The sequence below is a fragment of the Mesoplodon bidens genome (genome assembly GCF_964165515.1).
Source record: "Mesoplodon bidens genome assembly, chromosome: 7".
In the NCBI taxonomy this organism is placed as follows: domain Eukaryota; kingdom Metazoa; phylum Chordata; class Mammalia; order Artiodactyla; family Ziphiidae; genus Mesoplodon; species Mesoplodon bidens.
In genome coordinates this window covers 39,510,354-39,527,816 of record NC_138164.1, presented here as the reverse complement: position 1 = coordinate 39,527,816, position 17,463 = coordinate 39,510,354, and the positions used below count along the sequence as shown (strand labels likewise).

At 47.6% G+C, this 17,463-nt stretch overlaps 2 protein-coding genes and 1 pseudogene across 5 annotated transcripts in view; all 3 read right to left on the bottom strand.

The window, feature by feature from the left end:
• Positions 1-17,463, bottom strand: part of LOC308620767 (centrosomal protein of 78 kDa-like) — a 418,103-nt pseudogene that overhangs the window by 179,936 nt on the left and 220,704 nt on the right. The window lies entirely within an intron of this gene.
• LOC308620072 (forkhead-associated domain-containing protein 1-like) overlaps positions 1-17,463 on the bottom strand; it is a gene marked incomplete at its 3' end in the record, with an annotated part of 254,740 nt that overhangs the window by 114,557 nt on the left and 122,720 nt on the right. The gene's annotated exons all lie outside the window — the stretch shown is intronic.
• LOC308621095 (forkhead-associated domain-containing protein 1-like) overlaps positions 6,441-17,463 on the bottom strand; it is a 60,624-nt gene continuing 49,601 nt past the window's right edge. The window contains exons 2-4 of one of the 3 annotated variants that reach the window (XM_081241271.1): positions 9,359-9,627; positions 7,316-7,411; positions 6,441-6,897 (exon numbers count right to left, since the gene is read on the bottom strand). In XM_081241271.1, coding sequence (XP_081097397.1) covers positions 6,481-6,897; positions 7,316-7,378 — 480 coding nt within the window. In that variant the 5' untranslated portion in view covers positions 7,379-7,411; positions 9,359-9,627 and the 3' untranslated portion in view covers positions 6,441-6,480. Of the gene's footprint in view, positions 6,898-7,315; positions 7,412-7,482; positions 7,799-9,358; positions 9,628-17,463 lie in introns of those variants that run through there. The other 2 variants (XM_081241270.1, XR_014016396.1) reach the window with 2 other exon arrangements.

Here is a 17,463-nt window from a genome sequence, read left to right as displayed (position 1 = left end):
ATTTTTGATAGTCTCATTCCTTGCTCATTTTAAAAGCCTTCTTTAAACAAATATTGAACACATAGTGATTTTAGAATCTGTTATCTGATAATTCCAACATCTGAAATCTTTGGGTGGGAGTGGCAGTGGGGTGGTGTCTCAATGTCTTGTTTGTTGTGTCTGCTTACTCTGGCTCATACTGACTTATTGCTTGGATGTTTAGTAATTTGACTGTGATCTCATTCTTGATTGAACTTAATCTGTGGGAATCCTGAGGGGTCTGATTCCTGGCTGCTTTGCTCTCGGAAGTCTTTTTTGTTTGTTTCAGCTGGATGCCGGGGATGCTAATAACCTCTGAACACTGACATTTATTTCCTCAACTTGGGAGTTTTCCCACTGAATACATGGAGTATAAACTTGAGCCCCAGACCCACGTGGTTACAAACCTTCAGGGTGATCATCATCATCATCAGTATTGTGGCCATTATTAGTTTTCCCCTCCAGAGCCACATTGAAAACTACAGGTTTTCATAGGCTCCCCTTTCTGAAAGTCCAGAAAAAAAAAGTTTTTAAGCCCTCCTCTTGCCAGGGTGTGGAGCATCTTTGAGGGTGCCAGCTTAATACAGGCATCTTAGACTTGGTTAGCTCACTTTTCAAGGCCCAAGGCTTAATCTCCCTTTTCCTGCACTTACTAAAGGCAAATGGCTTCCTCATTTGCTTATGCTTTGGTTGTAGCTCACTCTGTTTGTGTGTGTGTCTGTATGTTCCTTTGAGATTGCCTACATAAAAATTGTTTTTTATTATGGGATTTTGGAAACACACACAAAACTAGAGAAGAGTGCGATTAACTCCATGTATTCATCATCCAGCTTCAACATTTTCCCAGTGTTCTTTCATTCTTTTTTCTTCCTTTTTGAGTTGTTTTCTAGGTTAATTTAAAGCAAGTTGTGTCATTTCACCCATAAAGACATCCTAACTGAAAGGACTATTTTTTCCTTTACATTATCCCCGCCTTGACATGATCACAGCTAAAAATACTTATTATCATTCCTGAATATCATCTAATATTCAGTCCATGCTCACATTTCCTTGATTCTCTCAGAGATATCTTTTTTACTGTTGGTTTGTTAGAATCAGGATCCAGACAATGTCCACACATTACACTTGGTTGTTATGTCTCTGAAATGTCTTTAATTCTGTAACAGCAACACCCCGCCCCTGACCTTTTTTATCCCCCAGCCACTGATTTGTTGGAGAAACTGGGTCTTTTGTCCTGGAGAACATTCACATCCTGGATTTGGCTGATCACTTCTTCTTGGTTTCAGTTAACTTGTTCCTCTTTTCCCCATGTTTCCTGTAAACAAATAGTTAGATCTAGAGGTCTGAGGAGATCAAAGTCTTTTTGTTGTCCAGTCGCCTTCACAGGCGGTACTGTGTGATCCATCCTGCATCACACAGTGAGCACATAATGTCTGGTCATCCTGTTTTTAACGATATTGAGATTGAATGGTAAGTCCAGTGCTAACAGACTGAGCCATCCATTATAAAGTCCCCAACGGCATTTTTTCCCCAAATAATTAACATTTTTAATTTTTAATTATGGTAAAATATACATAACATTTACCATCTTAACCATTTGAAAGTATACAGTTCGGTCTTCCCTGGTGGCGCAGTGGTTGAGAGTCCACCTGCCGATGCAGGGGACCCGGGTTCATGCCCCGGTCCGGGAAGATGCCACATACCGCAGAGCGGCTGGGCCCGTGAGCCATGGCCGCTGAGCCTGCGCGTCCGGAGCCTGTGCTCCGCAGCGGGAGAGGCCACAACAGTGAGAGGCCTGCGTACCGCAAAAACAAACAAACAAACAAACAAAACACACAAGTGGCACGGAAGAAGCCAGAATCTTGACAATACCTGGGCCCAAGGAAATCTTGGAAGATAGTGAGTTAAAGAGAATAGTGAGGATAATGACGATGGTAGGAGAGCGTGTATGCTTTGTGGTCCTATGTGCTAAGGCTTTTGTATACAAGCTCCCATTGGGAAGGCTACGAGCTAGGTGCCATTTTTATTCTCATCTTAAAGAAGAGGGATCTGAGCTAAATAAGCAGAGGGAAGGTTAGGGGCTTTTCCTGGCTGAGACCACAAGACAAAGCGGTGGTCACGCCCCATAGCCAGGACTTGATTGGCTGCAGATTTGATTGGCAGGAGAGCTGAGCGGCTTCTCCTGCCAGAAGCAGCCGGTGCCCTTCAGCCTTTCTTACACTTCAAGCCCTAAGAAAGGGCTTGCGTGCTTCCCAAGTGGCAACTTCTGTGCATTTAAAAATTTCCTCTTGAAAATCCCAGCCTTAGCCCATTCACAAAAGGTATCTGGGTCCTTTCTTGGCCGTGGCCTAGTCGTATTCACCAAAGAGAAGAGCGCCTCCCATAAGAGCTAGCGGCTTTGGGAGGACCGGGGAAGACGTCAGCTGGCAGGAAGCTCCCTGAAAGAAATAGAGGAATCCCCACCCATCCATGAGCTGCCTATTCTTCCCCCTTAGAAACGGGGCTTGTGATGTGCCAGGCACTGCAGGCATTTTGCCATTTAACCCTCCCGCTGCCCCACGCAGTAGGCTAACAGTTTTGGTTGCTTTTGTTGAGGAACCTGGGATACAGAGGTCAAGCCACTTACTCAGGGTCATTCAGGGCAGTGGTGGGGCTTGACCCCTATTTGTTGGACTCCAAATCTGGCCTCTGAACTCTGAGAGACACTGCCGGCTTCTCGAGTGATGTGGGAAGTGGATTCGAGTGAGCACGGCCTGGGCAGCGGTTCCCGTCCCTCTGCCACATGGACAGAGCCACAGGCCCAGTTCGCTGTGAAGGCCCAGCATCTTATACCAAGTCTCATTTTCACAGCCAGAGATATTAGTGTGGAAATAGGACTTTTGATTCTTGAAAGGTCTGCTTGGTGAAGAGATGGTCAAACATTAAAACTACAAACTCCATTTTTTTGGGGGGGGCAATTCTGAAGCTTAAGATGTGTAATTTCATCTCAGTGCTTCAACCGTGCCACCTCTGTGAACGGGTGAAGAGTTTCAAAGTTTTATACAGGAGGCTAAAAAACTAAGGCTCCTTGTGAAAATACTAAGTGTAAAACTTAGAAAAGAGGAATTCTACTTTCTGTTCATTTCTGCTTAAAGACAACGAAGATATACTCCCTGGAAGGAACGGATACCAAGACAGATGTACACAAGTGCCCTTTAGGATCCAGCAAAACTTAAAATGTATTATTGTTTTCTTCCTGACAAACAGGGATTTCTGACAACATATTAACAACAAGCCTGAAATGCAAACCTGAGTCCTGGAGTGAAACCCCCAGGAGCAATGGTGCGAGGTATCCAAGGGGGCCACCCTGGTAAGGGAGACACAGAAGGAAGGGGTGTGGAAAAGTGAACCTGGGCGGGGGAGGGCAGCAGGTGGGGAGGAAATCCTGTTTCTGCCACTTAGTAGCCAGGGAACGGTACCCTCTGTCAAATCAGCTTTCCCCTCTCTCTAAGGGGCCGACACTTGCCAGAATCCCTTGCGGGTTGATGGGAGAGATGAAGCATGTGTGGTGTGGAGCAGGTGCCTGCCCCTTGGTAAGTCTTTCCCCCAGTTGTGAATTCCACGAATTTGAAAGCTACTAGCTGTAGCTCTTCTGGGGACCCTGACACAGGTTCAACTTGGCCATTTCAGACCCTTCTCGGCTGAGGGATGTCCAGCGCCAAACAGGCTGGCACGTCCCTTGCGTTGTGTGTGAATGAGGCAGCCCAGGAATAAAGCATGTGAAACCTCATTATGTAAATCCTCAGGTTTTCAGTACATGACAATGGCTTTTTTTGGGGCCCTTCTCTGTCCCATTCTGTGGTCTGGTGTCTCTGCTTTGGGACCTAGTCTGCCAAGCCCTGGGGGCGGGGTTGGGCACTTCGGGGAGGGGTAAGCTCTCCAGAGGGCACATCAAAGGGAAAGTCACAACTCTGTCACTGGCCCAGCTCTCCCTGGCATTGCTTGGTGTGAAAGGAAACTGTCCTCTGCCTGAGGCAGCCCCATGTCACACAGAGACTAAGGCCTGTGATGTTTAATTCACAGCAGTGAGCACTGGAAACACCGCACCCAGGCTCCCTCAGAGCAGGACAGCCACTTTTCATTTCTGGGGCTCTAAGCCAGAGAGCCTGCTGTCTGGAAACTTATTGCCTGGAAGGTTCGCAGGATGGAGGGCAGGCTTCTGCAAGGAACTATCTGACCATCACCTCCTGCTTGAGGAGAAGGGCACCCTTCTATGACCTTGGCCTCCTTAGAGCTCATGCAGGCAACAAACACACACATACAAATACACACACATGCCAACCCACAGCACATACTCACATGTACACACATACATGCAAGGATGCGTGTACAAATACACAGCCCCAAGTCAGAAAGACTGGAGTACTATTCTGGCTACTCAGAAGAGCAAACCCAAATCTTTATTCTCAGAGAGCTTCTTCCTCGGTGTATCCCTGGCACCTGGCAGAGCAATGAAAATCAGAATCGCTGCCTTTAAAAACACTCGGGCTGTTCACTCAACTGATTGTGGTCATCATTGCAGGAGGCAGGGAAGTCAGATCATGATGCTGGACACCCTTAAGCTCAGTACACTGCTGTGTGTCAATTATGTCTCAATACAACTGGTAGAAAAAAGAGTTATCTGGATAGAAAGAACAAGATAAAATACACGAATTATCAAAAGTTAAAAAAATACAGACGAGCTAGACTATGAGTCTCAGAAAGCACTGTTCACAACAGCCAGGACATGGAAGCAGCCTAAATGTCGATGGAGGAGTGGATAAAGAAGATGTGGTACAAATATACAGTGGAATACTACTCAGCCGTAAAAAAGAATGAAGTAATGCCATTTGCAGCAACATGGATGGACCTAGAGACTATCATACTATGTGAAGTAAGTCAGACAAAGACAAGTATCATATGATATCACTTATATGTGGAATCTAAAAAACATGATACAAATGTGCTTATTTATAAAACAGAAACAGACTCAAAGACTTTGAAAACAAAGTTATGGTTACCAAAGTGGAAATGTGGTGGGGAGGGATAAATTAGGAGTTTGGGATTAACATATACACACTATTATATATAAAATATGTAATCAACAAGGACCTACTGTATAGCACAGGGAACTCTACTCAATATTCTGTAATAACTTATATGGGAAAAGAATCTGAAAAAGAATAGATATATGTGTATGTATAACTGAATCACTTTGCTGTACACCTGAAACTAACACAACACTGTAAATCAACTATACTCCAATATAAAATAAACATTAACTTAAAAAAAAGAAAGTTTAAAAACATAGAGGCAAGCTAGACTATGAGTCTCAGAGAGGTTAAGCTGACACATATATATGGAATCTAAAAAAAAAAATGTTCTGATGAACCTAGGGGCATGCCAGGAATAAAGACACAGATGTAGAGAATGGACTTGAGGACATGGGGAGGGGGAAGGGTAAGCTGGGACGAAGTGAGAGAGTGGCATGGACATATATACACTACGAAACATAAAATAGATAGCTAGTGGGAAGCAGCCGCATGGCACAGGGAGATCAGCTCAATGCTTTGCGACCATCTAGAAGGGTGGGATAAGGAGGGTGGGAGGGAGACACAAGAGGGAGGGATGTGAGGATATACGTATGCATATAGCTGATTCACTTTGTTATACAGCAGAAACGAACACCACACTGTAAAGCAATTATACTCCAATAAAGATGTTAAAAAAAAAAAAAGCTGCCTGAAGTCACACAGTAAGTGGCAGAACAAGAGTCTAAACCTAAGTCTGCCTAACGCTAAAGCTATTCTGCCACCTTCCTTTGCAATGAGCGAAGGCATTCTGTGCTGCCTGGATCCCACTGGGACCTCAGTTGGCTGTTTCTAAAGGGAGCTGAGGGGCAGCCTCAGAGGCTCTGCTCCGAGCAGGGACCTCTCACCTTCTGCTGCCTGATCGCCCTGGTGACCCTCTTCTCCTGGTGCAGCCGCTCTTCCATGTGCGCCAGGGCCTCCTTCAGCAGCACCTTTTCTTCGGCCTCTTTGGAGATGTCGTCCTTCAGCTTTGCCACCTGTGACTGGTACATCTGAACCGACACTTTGCTCTGCCTGAGCACACGGGAGAGACAAAGTCTCTTTTCTCCTCAGCTTTCTCACTCACCACCAATGCTCCCGACCTGGGAGATCCTCAGAACACTTCCATATATGCCTGGCTTCGCGGTTTCCTTACAAGTGGGGGGAAGGCTGAAGATGTGGGGACTAGAGGGCAGAATAAATAGCCCATTGGCTGTGGACGTGCAGCATGAAGGGGGCAACGGTTATGCTACCAGCCCCTCCCAATTTCCCAGAGAGGGTGGGGGAACGGATACCACTGAAAATAGGATGGAATTATGAAAAGCACACACATGGTGAAACATCAGACACATTTATAAAAGGTGCACCTTATTCCTTAACAGTAGGGTACTTTAACTGCTGCTTTCTTGCCCAGAGACTTGGGTCCATCAGGCCCTGAGTCACCATCCCGCCTCCCCCCTCCACACCCAGGCCTCTGTCCTCTTGTCCTGGTCCCTACGGGTCTGCAGCTGCCCCGAGGTTTAGCCTGGAGAATGGAGGCCTGGGCCTTTTGCCAGGGACACGGGCCATACTTGAGCTGTTCAATGTCCTTCTCGTATCGTCTCAAAAGCTCTTCTTTCCTCTGCAGCTGGTTCTTGAGTAGGGTGATCTTATCAAACACCAGGTAGAGGTCTCTTTGTCGAAGCTGGTGGACTCTCTCCCTCTCTTTTGGGGAGAGGTGTTTCATGGACACGTGACCTGACATACCTTTGATGTTCATCATAGTCCCGAGGGTTTTGCTTATATCCAAGTACTACGAGAAAGCGTTTCACAGGTAAGAGGCCTGGCCCAAGACCGCTGGTGGCCACTTTGAGGAGGCAAACGTCTAATTCTGTTTCATTCATTTTCTGCAGTTGCAGAGAAGAAACACATGCTTTGCAAATGAGTGCATTTGGGGCTTTTAGTATGACTTTCATTTTCCCCCGCATCCATTTACACTATGCCATTTTGAGAACTGGTGGGGGGCGGGGAATGACAACAGATATAAACATTCATTCTTACTACCCAGTCTTCCAAGGAATTGGGCTCTGCAATTTCCAGCCCATGCTGGGATAGGAGATGGGTCTCGTGGAGCTACTGTAACAACTAAACATGTATGTGAGGTTGATGTGTAAACTATCTGCAGGGCACGCAGGTTTGGACAGGAGGGGACTGATGCTGGGTATACCTACCAGCTTTTCATTAAGATCTAAAGCCTCAGCCACATCCGTTTTCCATAACTTCTCAGTGGCCATGATGGACCCTGGGCTGGAAAGGCCATTTTGAGGCTGAAATAAAAAAAAGGAAAAAAGTCTCTTGGCATTCCATTATGATTTTCTACATCCAGAAGAATAACCCGAACAATAATGGAAGAACTGGAAAGTTACTAAAGAATAATTTGAGAGAGTTAATTTTTTTAACATCTTTATTGGAGTATAATTGCTTTACAATGGTGTGTTAGTTTCTGCTGTATCAAAAAGTGAATCAGGGCTTCCCTGGTGGCGCAGTGGTTGAGAGTCCGCCTGCCGATGCAGGGGACACGGGTTCGTGCCCCGGTCCGGGAGGATCCCACATGCTGCGGAGCGGCTGGGCCCGTGAGCCATGGCTGCTGAGCCTGCGCGTCCAGAGCCTGTGCTCTGCAGCGGGAGAGGCCACAACAGTGAGAGGCCCGCATACTGCAAAAAAAAAAAAAAAAAAGTGAATCAGCTATACGTATCCATATATCCCCATATCCCCTGCCTCTTGCGTCTCCCTCCCACCCTCCCTATCTCACCCCTCTAGGTAGACACACAGCAACGACCTGCTCTCCCTGTGCGATGCAGCTGCTTCCCACTAGCTATCTATTTTACCTTTGGTAGCGTGTGTGTGTATATATGTCCATGCCAAGAGAGTTGGTTTTAAATCCAGTCTGACTCTGTGAACTGCTTTCTTTATGACTGTGCTCCTACCCCTTCAGAGCACAACTGCCTTTGAAATGATGCATCACTTGTGCCGTTCTTTGGCCACCGTCTCGTCTGTCTTCCCTTTAGGCCAGTGGTTCTCAACCGGGGGTGACTCTGGCCACCCTACCCCCTCCAGGACATTTAGCAATGCCTGGACACATTTGTGGTTGTCATAATTGCTGCTGGCGTCTAGTGGGTGGAGGACAAGGATGCTGCTAAACACCCCACGATGCATAGGGCAGTCTCCCAAACAAAGAGTTACCTGGCTCAAAAAATCAGTACCGCTGATGTTGAGAAGACAAGCTCCAGAAAAATGGGCACCATGCGGCTTTTGCTCACTATCTCCCTCCTTGTGCCCAGCATGGCACCTGGCAACGAGTGGTGCATAGTGGGCATGTTTGTTGAATGAACGAATGAAGGTTAAGTGGAAAATAGCCTCCCTCCTTTTTATTAAAGGAATCTCATTTCTGTGCAGCAGAAACCATACCCTCACAAAATTTGGCCCAACCTTCTCCTAGCTCTGGAACCTGGTGGGTGGGCATCACTTCAGACCCTTTCCAGAGACAATGCAGATAGTGTTTGCAGCTGCATCTCCCTAAGACCCCAACCAGCCAGCTGGCTGCTGGAAGCCCAACTGACTGCATGGAAAGGCCACCAGACTGAATAGGGGACCTGATCTGAACGACTACAAATAACCATAGTAAGCCTCCTTAAAAAATAAAGTGGCTTTTAATGCTTGCCATGAGCCTCTCTTAGTCCTAGCATTTGTTGGCACTACCCTGAAAACCTCTGAGATTAAAAACAAAACAACTGGCGGCACCGCCCAAGTACCCAGGAGGAAGGCACGGGCCCTCCCTGCCTGAGGGATTAGAAGTCTAAAGTGGATGAACACTTAGTGACCATCTTGTTGGAGACCCTCTTCCTACGTGGTATCTGAGACTCAGTGGAAATGTAATTCTCTGTCCAAGGTCACACAAGGCAGCACCAGTGGAACCAGAAGTCTGGGCTCTGGACTTACCATATGTTTCTTCAGTCATTCATCACAGAATTATTGAACACCTACTAGACTAGATGCTGGAGATGTAATGCTATCCACTTATCTCAATACCACGTTTAAAAAACCTATCTTTTGGACCCGGAGGAAGATGGCGGAAGAGTAAGACGCGGAGATCACCTTCCTCCCCACGGATACACCAGAAATACAGCTACACGTGGAACAACTCCTACAGAACACCTACTGAATGCTGGCAGAAGACCCCAGACCTCCCAAAAGGCAAGAAACTCCCCACATACCTGGGTAGGGCAAAGCGGAGAGATTCCCGCACAGAGGATCGGTGCCGAGCGGCACTCACCAGCCCGAGAGGCTTGTCTGCTCGCCCGCCAGGGCAGGCGGCGCTGGAAGCTGAGGCTCGGGCTTCGGTCAGAGCGCAGAGAGAGGACTGGGGCTGGCGGCGAGAACTCAGCCTGAAGGGGGCTAATGTGCCACAGCTAGCCGGCAGGGAGTCCGGGAAAACTCTGGAGCTGCCGAAGAGGCAAGAGACTTTTTCTTCCCTCTTGGTTTCCTGGTGCGCGAGGAGAGGGGATTAAGAGCGCTGCTTAAAGGGGCTCCACAGACGGGCGCGAGTCACGACTGAAAGCGCGGAGCCCAGTGACGGGCGTGGGACGCTGGGGCTGCTGCTGCCGCCACCAAGAAGCCTGTGTGCGAGCGCAGGACACTGTCCACGCCGCCCTTCCGGGAGCCTGTGCAGCCCGCCACTGCTGGGGTCCCGGGATCCAGAGACGGCTTCCCTAGGAGAACGCACGGCGCGCCTCGGGCTGGTGCAACGTCACGCCGAACTCTGCCGCTGCAGGCTCGCCCCGCACTCTGTGCCCCTCTCTCCCGCCCGGCCTGAGTGAGCCAGAGTCCCCAAAGAGGCTGCTCCTTTAACCCTGTCCTGTCTAAGCGAAGAACAGACGCCCTCCGGCGACCTACACGCAGAGGCGGAGCCAAATCCAAAGCTGAGACCCAGGAGCTGTGAGAACAAAGAAGAGAAAGGGAAACCTCTCCCAGCAGCCTCAGAAGCAGCGGATTAAAGCTCCACAATCAACTTGATGTACCCTGCATCTGTGGAATACATGAATAGACAACACATCATCGCAAATTGAGGAGCCAGGAGTCAGTGCTGTGCCTCTGAGGTGGGAGAGCCAACTTCAGGACACTGGTCCACAAGAGACCTCCCAGCTCCACATAATATCAAACGGCGAAAATCTTCCAGAGATCTCCATCTCAACACCAGCACCCAGCTTCACTCAACGACCAGCAAGCTACAGTGCTGGACACCCTATGCCAAACAGCTAGCAAGACAGGAACACAACGCCACCCATTAGCAGAGAGGTGGCCTAAAATCATAAAAAGTCCGCAGACACCCCAAAACACACCACCAGACGTGGACCTGCCCACCAGAAAGACAAGATCCAGCCTCATCCACCAGAACACAGGCACTAGTCCCCTCCACCAGGAAGCCTACACAACCCACTAAACCAACCTTAGCCACTGGGGACAGACACCAAAAACAACGGGAACTACGAACCTGCAGCCTGCAAAAAGGAGACCCCAAACACAGTAACATAAGCAAAATGAGAAGACAGAAAAACACACAGCAGGAGAAGGAGCAAGATAAAAACCCACCAGACCTAACAAATGAAGAGGTAATAGGCAGTCTACCTGAAAAAGAATTCAGAATAATGATGGTAAAGATGATCCAAGATTCTATTTCCCAGATCCAAAATCTTGGAAATAGAATAGACAAAATGCAAGAAACAGTTAACAAGGACCTAGAAGAACTAAAGATGAATCAAGCATCGATTAAAAACACAATACATGAAATAAAAAATACTCTAGATGGGATCAATAGCAGAATAACTGAGGCAGAAGAACGGATAAGTGAGGTGGAAGATAAAATAGTGGAAATAACTGCTGCAGAGCAAAATAAAGAAAAAAGAATGAAAAGAACAGAGGACAGTCTCAGAGACCTCTGGGACAACATTAAACGCACCAACATTCGAATTATAGGGGTTCCAGAAGAAGAAGAGAAAAAGAAAGGGACTGAGAAAATATTTGAAGAGATTATAGTTGAAAACTTCCCTAATATGGGAAAGGAAATAGTTAATCAAGTCCAGGAGGCACAGAGAGTCCCATACAGAATAAATCCAAGGAGAAATACGCCAAGACACATATTAATCAAACTGTCAAAAATTAAACACAAAGAAATCATATTAAAAGCAGCAAGGCAAAAACAACAAATAACACACAAGGGAATCCCCGTCAGGATAACAGCTGATCTCTCAGCAGAAACCCTACAAGCCAGAAGGGAGTGGCAGGACATAATTAAAGTGATGAAGGAGAAAAACCTGCAACCAAGATTACTCTACCCAGCAAGGATCTCATTCAGATTTGATGGAGAAATTAAAACGTTTACAGACAAGCAAAAGCTGAGAGAGTTCACCACCACCAAACCAGCTTTACAACAAATGCTAAAGGAACTTCTCTAGGCAAGAAACACAACAGAAGGAAAAGACCTACAATAACGAACCCAAAACAATTAAGGAAATGGGAATAGGAACATACATATCGATAATTACCTTAAATGTAAATGGACTAAATGCTCCCACCAAAAGACACACAGATTGGCTGAATGGATACAAAAACAAGACCCATATATATGCTGTCTACAAGAGACCCACTTCAGACCTAGAGACACATACAGACTGAAAGTAAGGGGATGGAAACAGATATTCCATGCAAATGGAAACCAAAAGAAAGCTGGAGTAGCAAGTCTCATATCAGACAAAATAGACTTTAAAATAAAGACTACTAGAAGAGACAAAGAAGGACACTACATAATGATCAAGGGATCGATCCAAGAAGAAGATATAACAATTGTAAATATTTATGCACCCAACATAGGAGCACCTCAATACATAAGGCAAATACTAACAGCCATAAAAGGAGAAATCGACAGTAACACAATCATAGTAGGGGACTTTAACACCCCACTTTCACCAATGGACAGATCATCCAAAATGAAAATAAATAAGGAAACACAAGCTTTAAATGATACATTAAACAAGATGGACTTAATTGATATTTATAGGACATTCCATCCAAAAACAACAGAATACACATTTTTCTCAAGTGCTCATGAAACATTCTCCAGGATAGATCATATCTTCGGTCACAAATCAAGCCTTGGTAAATTTAAGAAAATTGAAATTGTATCAAGTATCTTTTCTGACCACAATGCTATGAGACTAGATATCAATTACAGGAAAAGAGCTGTAAAAAATACAAACACATGGAGGCTAAACAATACACTACTTAATAACGAAGTGATAACCGAAGAAATCAAAGAGGAAATTAAAAAATACCTAGAAACAAATGACAATGGAGACACGACGACCCAAAACCTATGGGATGCAGCAAAAGCAGTTCTAAGAGGGAAGTTTATAGCAATACAATCCCACCTTAAGAAACAGGAAACATCTCGAATAAACAACCTAACCTTGCACCTAAAGGGTGCAAAAAAAAAAAAAACAAGGCAAAAAAACAAAACAAAACAAAAACAAACAAACAAACAAAAAAAAAACAAAAAAAAAAAAAGAGAGCTTAAATCAGCCAGAGAACATTCCCCAGCTTAGAGAAGCAGGGACACCCAGGTCAGCTACATCCTCGCGCCCCCTGTTAAGATCCCCAATCAGAACCTGGGCCTCAGATGCTCTTGTCTGTATGTTAAGAAGACTTAAAGAGAAGCTCTCTCCCTCCATCCTCGAGGAATGACACAAAATGCCTCCAATAACCCCACCCTCTATTTTGCCTCACTCCACCCTCTCGGGGCAGAATCAGTCTAAAATTTTCATATTTACTCAAGTTAATGACAGGAACCTGATACACCACAGGCTGCAACCTCCACATTTCAAGAATCAAATAAAACGTTCACCGCCCCACCCCCCACCCCGGAGATGTTCTGTGTCAACACTGTGCATTAGCATCACTGTTATTAACCTTATTTTTTGGCTTGTTAAAATATTAATATGAACCACTCCCAGTAAGCAGAGCAGGAACTTATTCAATGTTTTATTACCTTAAGAAAGTTTTCAGACACATCGAAAGCATATGCCACCAGAAAACACGTTACACTGTTTATACTGGGTAAGTCGTGCCCAGCAGAGAGCCGTCAGGTTCTGAGAGCTGGGAGTAGGCAGAACATGCATGTGGCCCAACACCTGGTCTGCAGGGTAAGGGGGGATGGGATGGGGTCAGAACAGGCCTCCTTGTGACATCTCTCAGGTAACTCATCTGTTAAACCTAAAACGGGGGTCATTCTAGCCGCCCATAAGTGCGAGATGGGTTCTGTAAAACCTTTTATGCCCTTTGGAGGACACGCCAATCAAAGGTGACCACTCACTTGGGAGCAAACTAGAATGTTCCATTTGCTTACCACGTGAAACCAATGGGGCATGCTGGTAAACCTGGCCATCGGTGCCCTGTTACTTCAGGTCACTGCAGCAGCTCCCTTCCAAAACAAGAGGAGGAAGAGAAAAGGCACGCCCACGAATGCGTTTCTCCGTTTACATCCCAACCTGCCAGAAAGCCCACAATCCTCTGGGCTCCCAGGCCACCTGCCCCGAGCCCTGGTATCCAGGATACCGCATGAAGCTGCTGCTCTTTTAGCAGGCCCTCACTAGCCAGACTTGAGTGGACGGCTGCAAGCTAATGAGTTGTGTGCCCCAGCCAGGGAGAGGCCCTGTCACGTGGCTCTGGGATCAGTTCTGAACGCCACCAACTGCTGTGCACACATCAATTTACTCAACCCAGGGTTTATTTGCTGTGACAATCATGGCCTTCACCTGGAAACCTTCATCACTACTAGGGCAGATTGAAGGGTACCTAGAAATGAAAGGCCGTCCAAGCTGGTGGGTAAGTCAACTCTCTTCTCCTGGAAGATGGCAGCAAAGGCAGCAGTAGCCCCACGGCCAGGTCAGACTTTTTGCCACGGGCTGTCCTAACTCAACCACGTTGATACCACTATTTACACAGTGCTTCTCATTTCCCCAGATGAGGACATCTTCTGTCACCCACAGGAACCCAGGAGATAGCAGGAAAGGAAGGTAGTACTATCCTCATTCAACACTTGGAAACTGAGGCCCAGAGATATTAAACCCCAAGTTCAATTAACATGAAGTACTAGACCTATAACTCAGGTCTTTGGTACCTGGTCAGCTGGGAAGATTCAAAAGGCCCAAAAGGGCCCCAGTTAGAGGGATGCAATCCAGCTGTGACGAGCACCCCACAGGCCTTCTCTGTTGGGGGTCAAGTGGGCTAACTACACTCTCCTAGCTAGGAGGGTGATGGCCTCTAAATGGATGGCAACCGTCGCCACCAGCACTTTCTCTAACTGAAAGGTGAAGAGGCGGGACGAGTCTGTCGACGCAACACATTCCTTGGTTTATTTTCTCCGCTAGAAATAAACGGGAGTGTCTGAAGGGCAGCCCAGCCATTCCCGAGCAAAGTCAAACTGCTTTTGTCGGACAGCTCTCTGTTCAGCGGCTATAAACCGAATGCCATTACCCGCAAAATGTAACCATAAAGGCCATAAGCCAGACGTTGTGAGTTAATTAAATGCCTCATTAACTTTTTAAAAAACATGACTTATTCAGTTCATAGAAAATTTAACCATCACCGCTAAAGGCACAAGCATGTGGTTGCACACTGGCGTTTCAGCCTAAGAAATAGAAGCCTTTTTCCCAGGAGGGAAAGGTTTGAGGTCTTTGGCCACACAAGTGATCTATTTAACGCAGATCTGAAGCCAGAGTGTGTTTCTAAACTTCCAGAACCACATTATCATGACATAAAGCTCAGACAGCCGTTATACTGCACATGGTATCTTTGGCTAAGCAGAAGAAAATAACCAAGAATGCTGAAGACAAAACTTCAGGAAAACCCTCCCAAACCACACCCTTATCTGCTTAAGCAAACTGTCCTTCAATTTGAAAAGGTTGAAGCTGCCACATCTCCCAACTGGGCCATCATCCCAACATTTAAAATTCTGCCCAGAGAAATCCCAGAAAGTTGGATTCAAAGTTGAAAGCGTTCATCTACTTGTCACAATGTTCAGCATCAACACTGGTGATCTGTGGAATCTACATATTGAAATTTACATTTGAAGAAAAAAACAAATCCCACCATAAACATTCCCAAGGCTTCCTGTGCAATCAAAGGCCAGGTAGCCTAAAAAAGTATGGATCAAGTGCCCGTTGGTCCAGGCCACAGAGCCACCAAACCAAAATGGAAACTGTCTTAGAGGACCAACGAGGGTCTTTTGACGTCTCTGGTCCCAAAGGGAGACTGCTGGAAATGATGCCAAGTTCACAGGTGGGGCTCGGAGCCCCGCCCTCCACGGCGGGTGCAGCAGCACTCCGCCCCCCCATCTCCAGCATTTGCTGGAAGCGGGAGTCTACTTTCTCAACCCTAACCCAAAAGTTGGGGTTAGGAGTCTCCCCCCCAACTCCAGCGTTTGCTGGAAGCAAGGAGACTATTTTCTCAACCACGGGGGTCTCTAGCTCAACACTATGTGCAACATCTGCTCTGTCCTCCTAGGCGCCCGCTCTCAGCTCTTGGGAAACCAACTGGGTGCTCCTTGGACTTCACCTGCAAGTAACTGCGCTAACTACCAGAAAGTGCTCTCTAGCTAATGGAGAGGTCTCCAAGAGACGTGTAGATATAAACAACAGCACATTCAACCCACAACAACAACAAAAAACACCCCCAAACTAAGCATAGCCCTAGTGCTTCCAACTTCCCACCCAGAGTCATGCCTTAGGGCCAAGGCAGGCACACTTCCAAGGGCTCACGGCACTATGGACCGGGGTGGGGGGACACGACGGGAGACGGGGGACAGGGGCACAGAGCTGGCTGAGGGTGTGGGCGCCAGGGCTCCGGGCCAGCCTGGGTCCTGCCACCCCAGTGCTCAGCCACACCTCCACGCTCAGCCTGCTGCACCGCGTTTTACTGTCACCATTCAACTCCCAGAGGGCTGATGCCAGCACAGAAAAATGCCTTTGCCCTGTGGGCTATTACATCACAATTGCTACTGACAAGTATGGTGGGGGAACTGCACAGGGCAGAGAGAGTCATCTGTCTTACAGAGGTTTTGAACTGTCAAAAGGGCAATTCCAGTGTGAGCCAGTCTTGCTGAGGAGCGTGGTGGGCTGTGGAGCACTGCTGGATTGCTACCTGTACGGGTATCAGCTAACCCCTCTGAGGCTCAGTTTCCTCATCCGAGAGTGGGCTAGTACGCGTTACTCCCAAGTGAAGATGTTAACAGGGTGAAAGGAGTTACTACAGATCACACGGGCTTAGGCAGATATCAGCTATCTTTCTATGTTGCTCTAGCAATAGAGGCCATCACTGTCATCAGCCGTGCTGGGTTGGGATACAGCAGTGTGGACAGGGAGTTTTGTGCAAGGCTCAACCCCTGCTCCCCGCCCATCAGCCCTCGGCTCCCGTGCCCTCTCAGAAAGAGACTCAGGTCTGCCCCACTCCCACCCCTACTCTGCACAGACACTACCCACCCGCTACCCCACAGGGGCAACACTCTGCCCCAAACAGCACAAGTTAGTAGAGCTAATAACTACTCTCCTACTCTCTTTCTTGCTATTCAGATTCCAAAAGGGCTCATTAAAATTCCCCTGGTCGCCAAGCCCTGGGTTAGGTCAGATTTTATATCAGAGATAAGTGAGCCAGACTGGCCGAAGCAGCCTACCTGCCTGAACGGGAAGGGAACATCAGAGAGGCCTGCCTTTCTTTTCACACCACGACTGAACAAGCCACCAAAGAGCCTGCAGTGTGAGCGGGAGCCAATGCAAACACCCTGCTGGAACACCCAGCCCAGCCCGCCACGTGGAGGGGGCTGGGCTCTGAGACACGCCCCCCATCCACAGCCAGTGTGTCCCCCACCCAAGGAGCAGAAGCCAGCGGATCCTGATCCAGGGCACCCACAAGGATGCTCACCTCGTAGCCAAGCCGGGAGGCCTGCTGTAGGAGGGTCTCGCCCGCGTTCTTATTGACAATAAGTCTCCGCGCTTCCGGTGGCATCGGGCGGGACTGGGTGGTCTCTGGAGGGGAGCTTGACCATGTCAGCTGCGAGGCCTGGGAAGCTGGTAACAATTGCTGCAAACAGTCCAAGGGCTTCTGGTCCTGCTTCGCCGGCGAAAGATCATAGTCAGAACTGGGCTCAGGCCGCTTTCAAAATCTCCGGGGCTTCCCTGGTGGCGCAGTGGTTGAGAGTCTGCCTGCCGATGCAGGGGACACGAGTTCATGCCCCGGTCCGGGAAGATCCCACATACTGCACAGCGGCCAG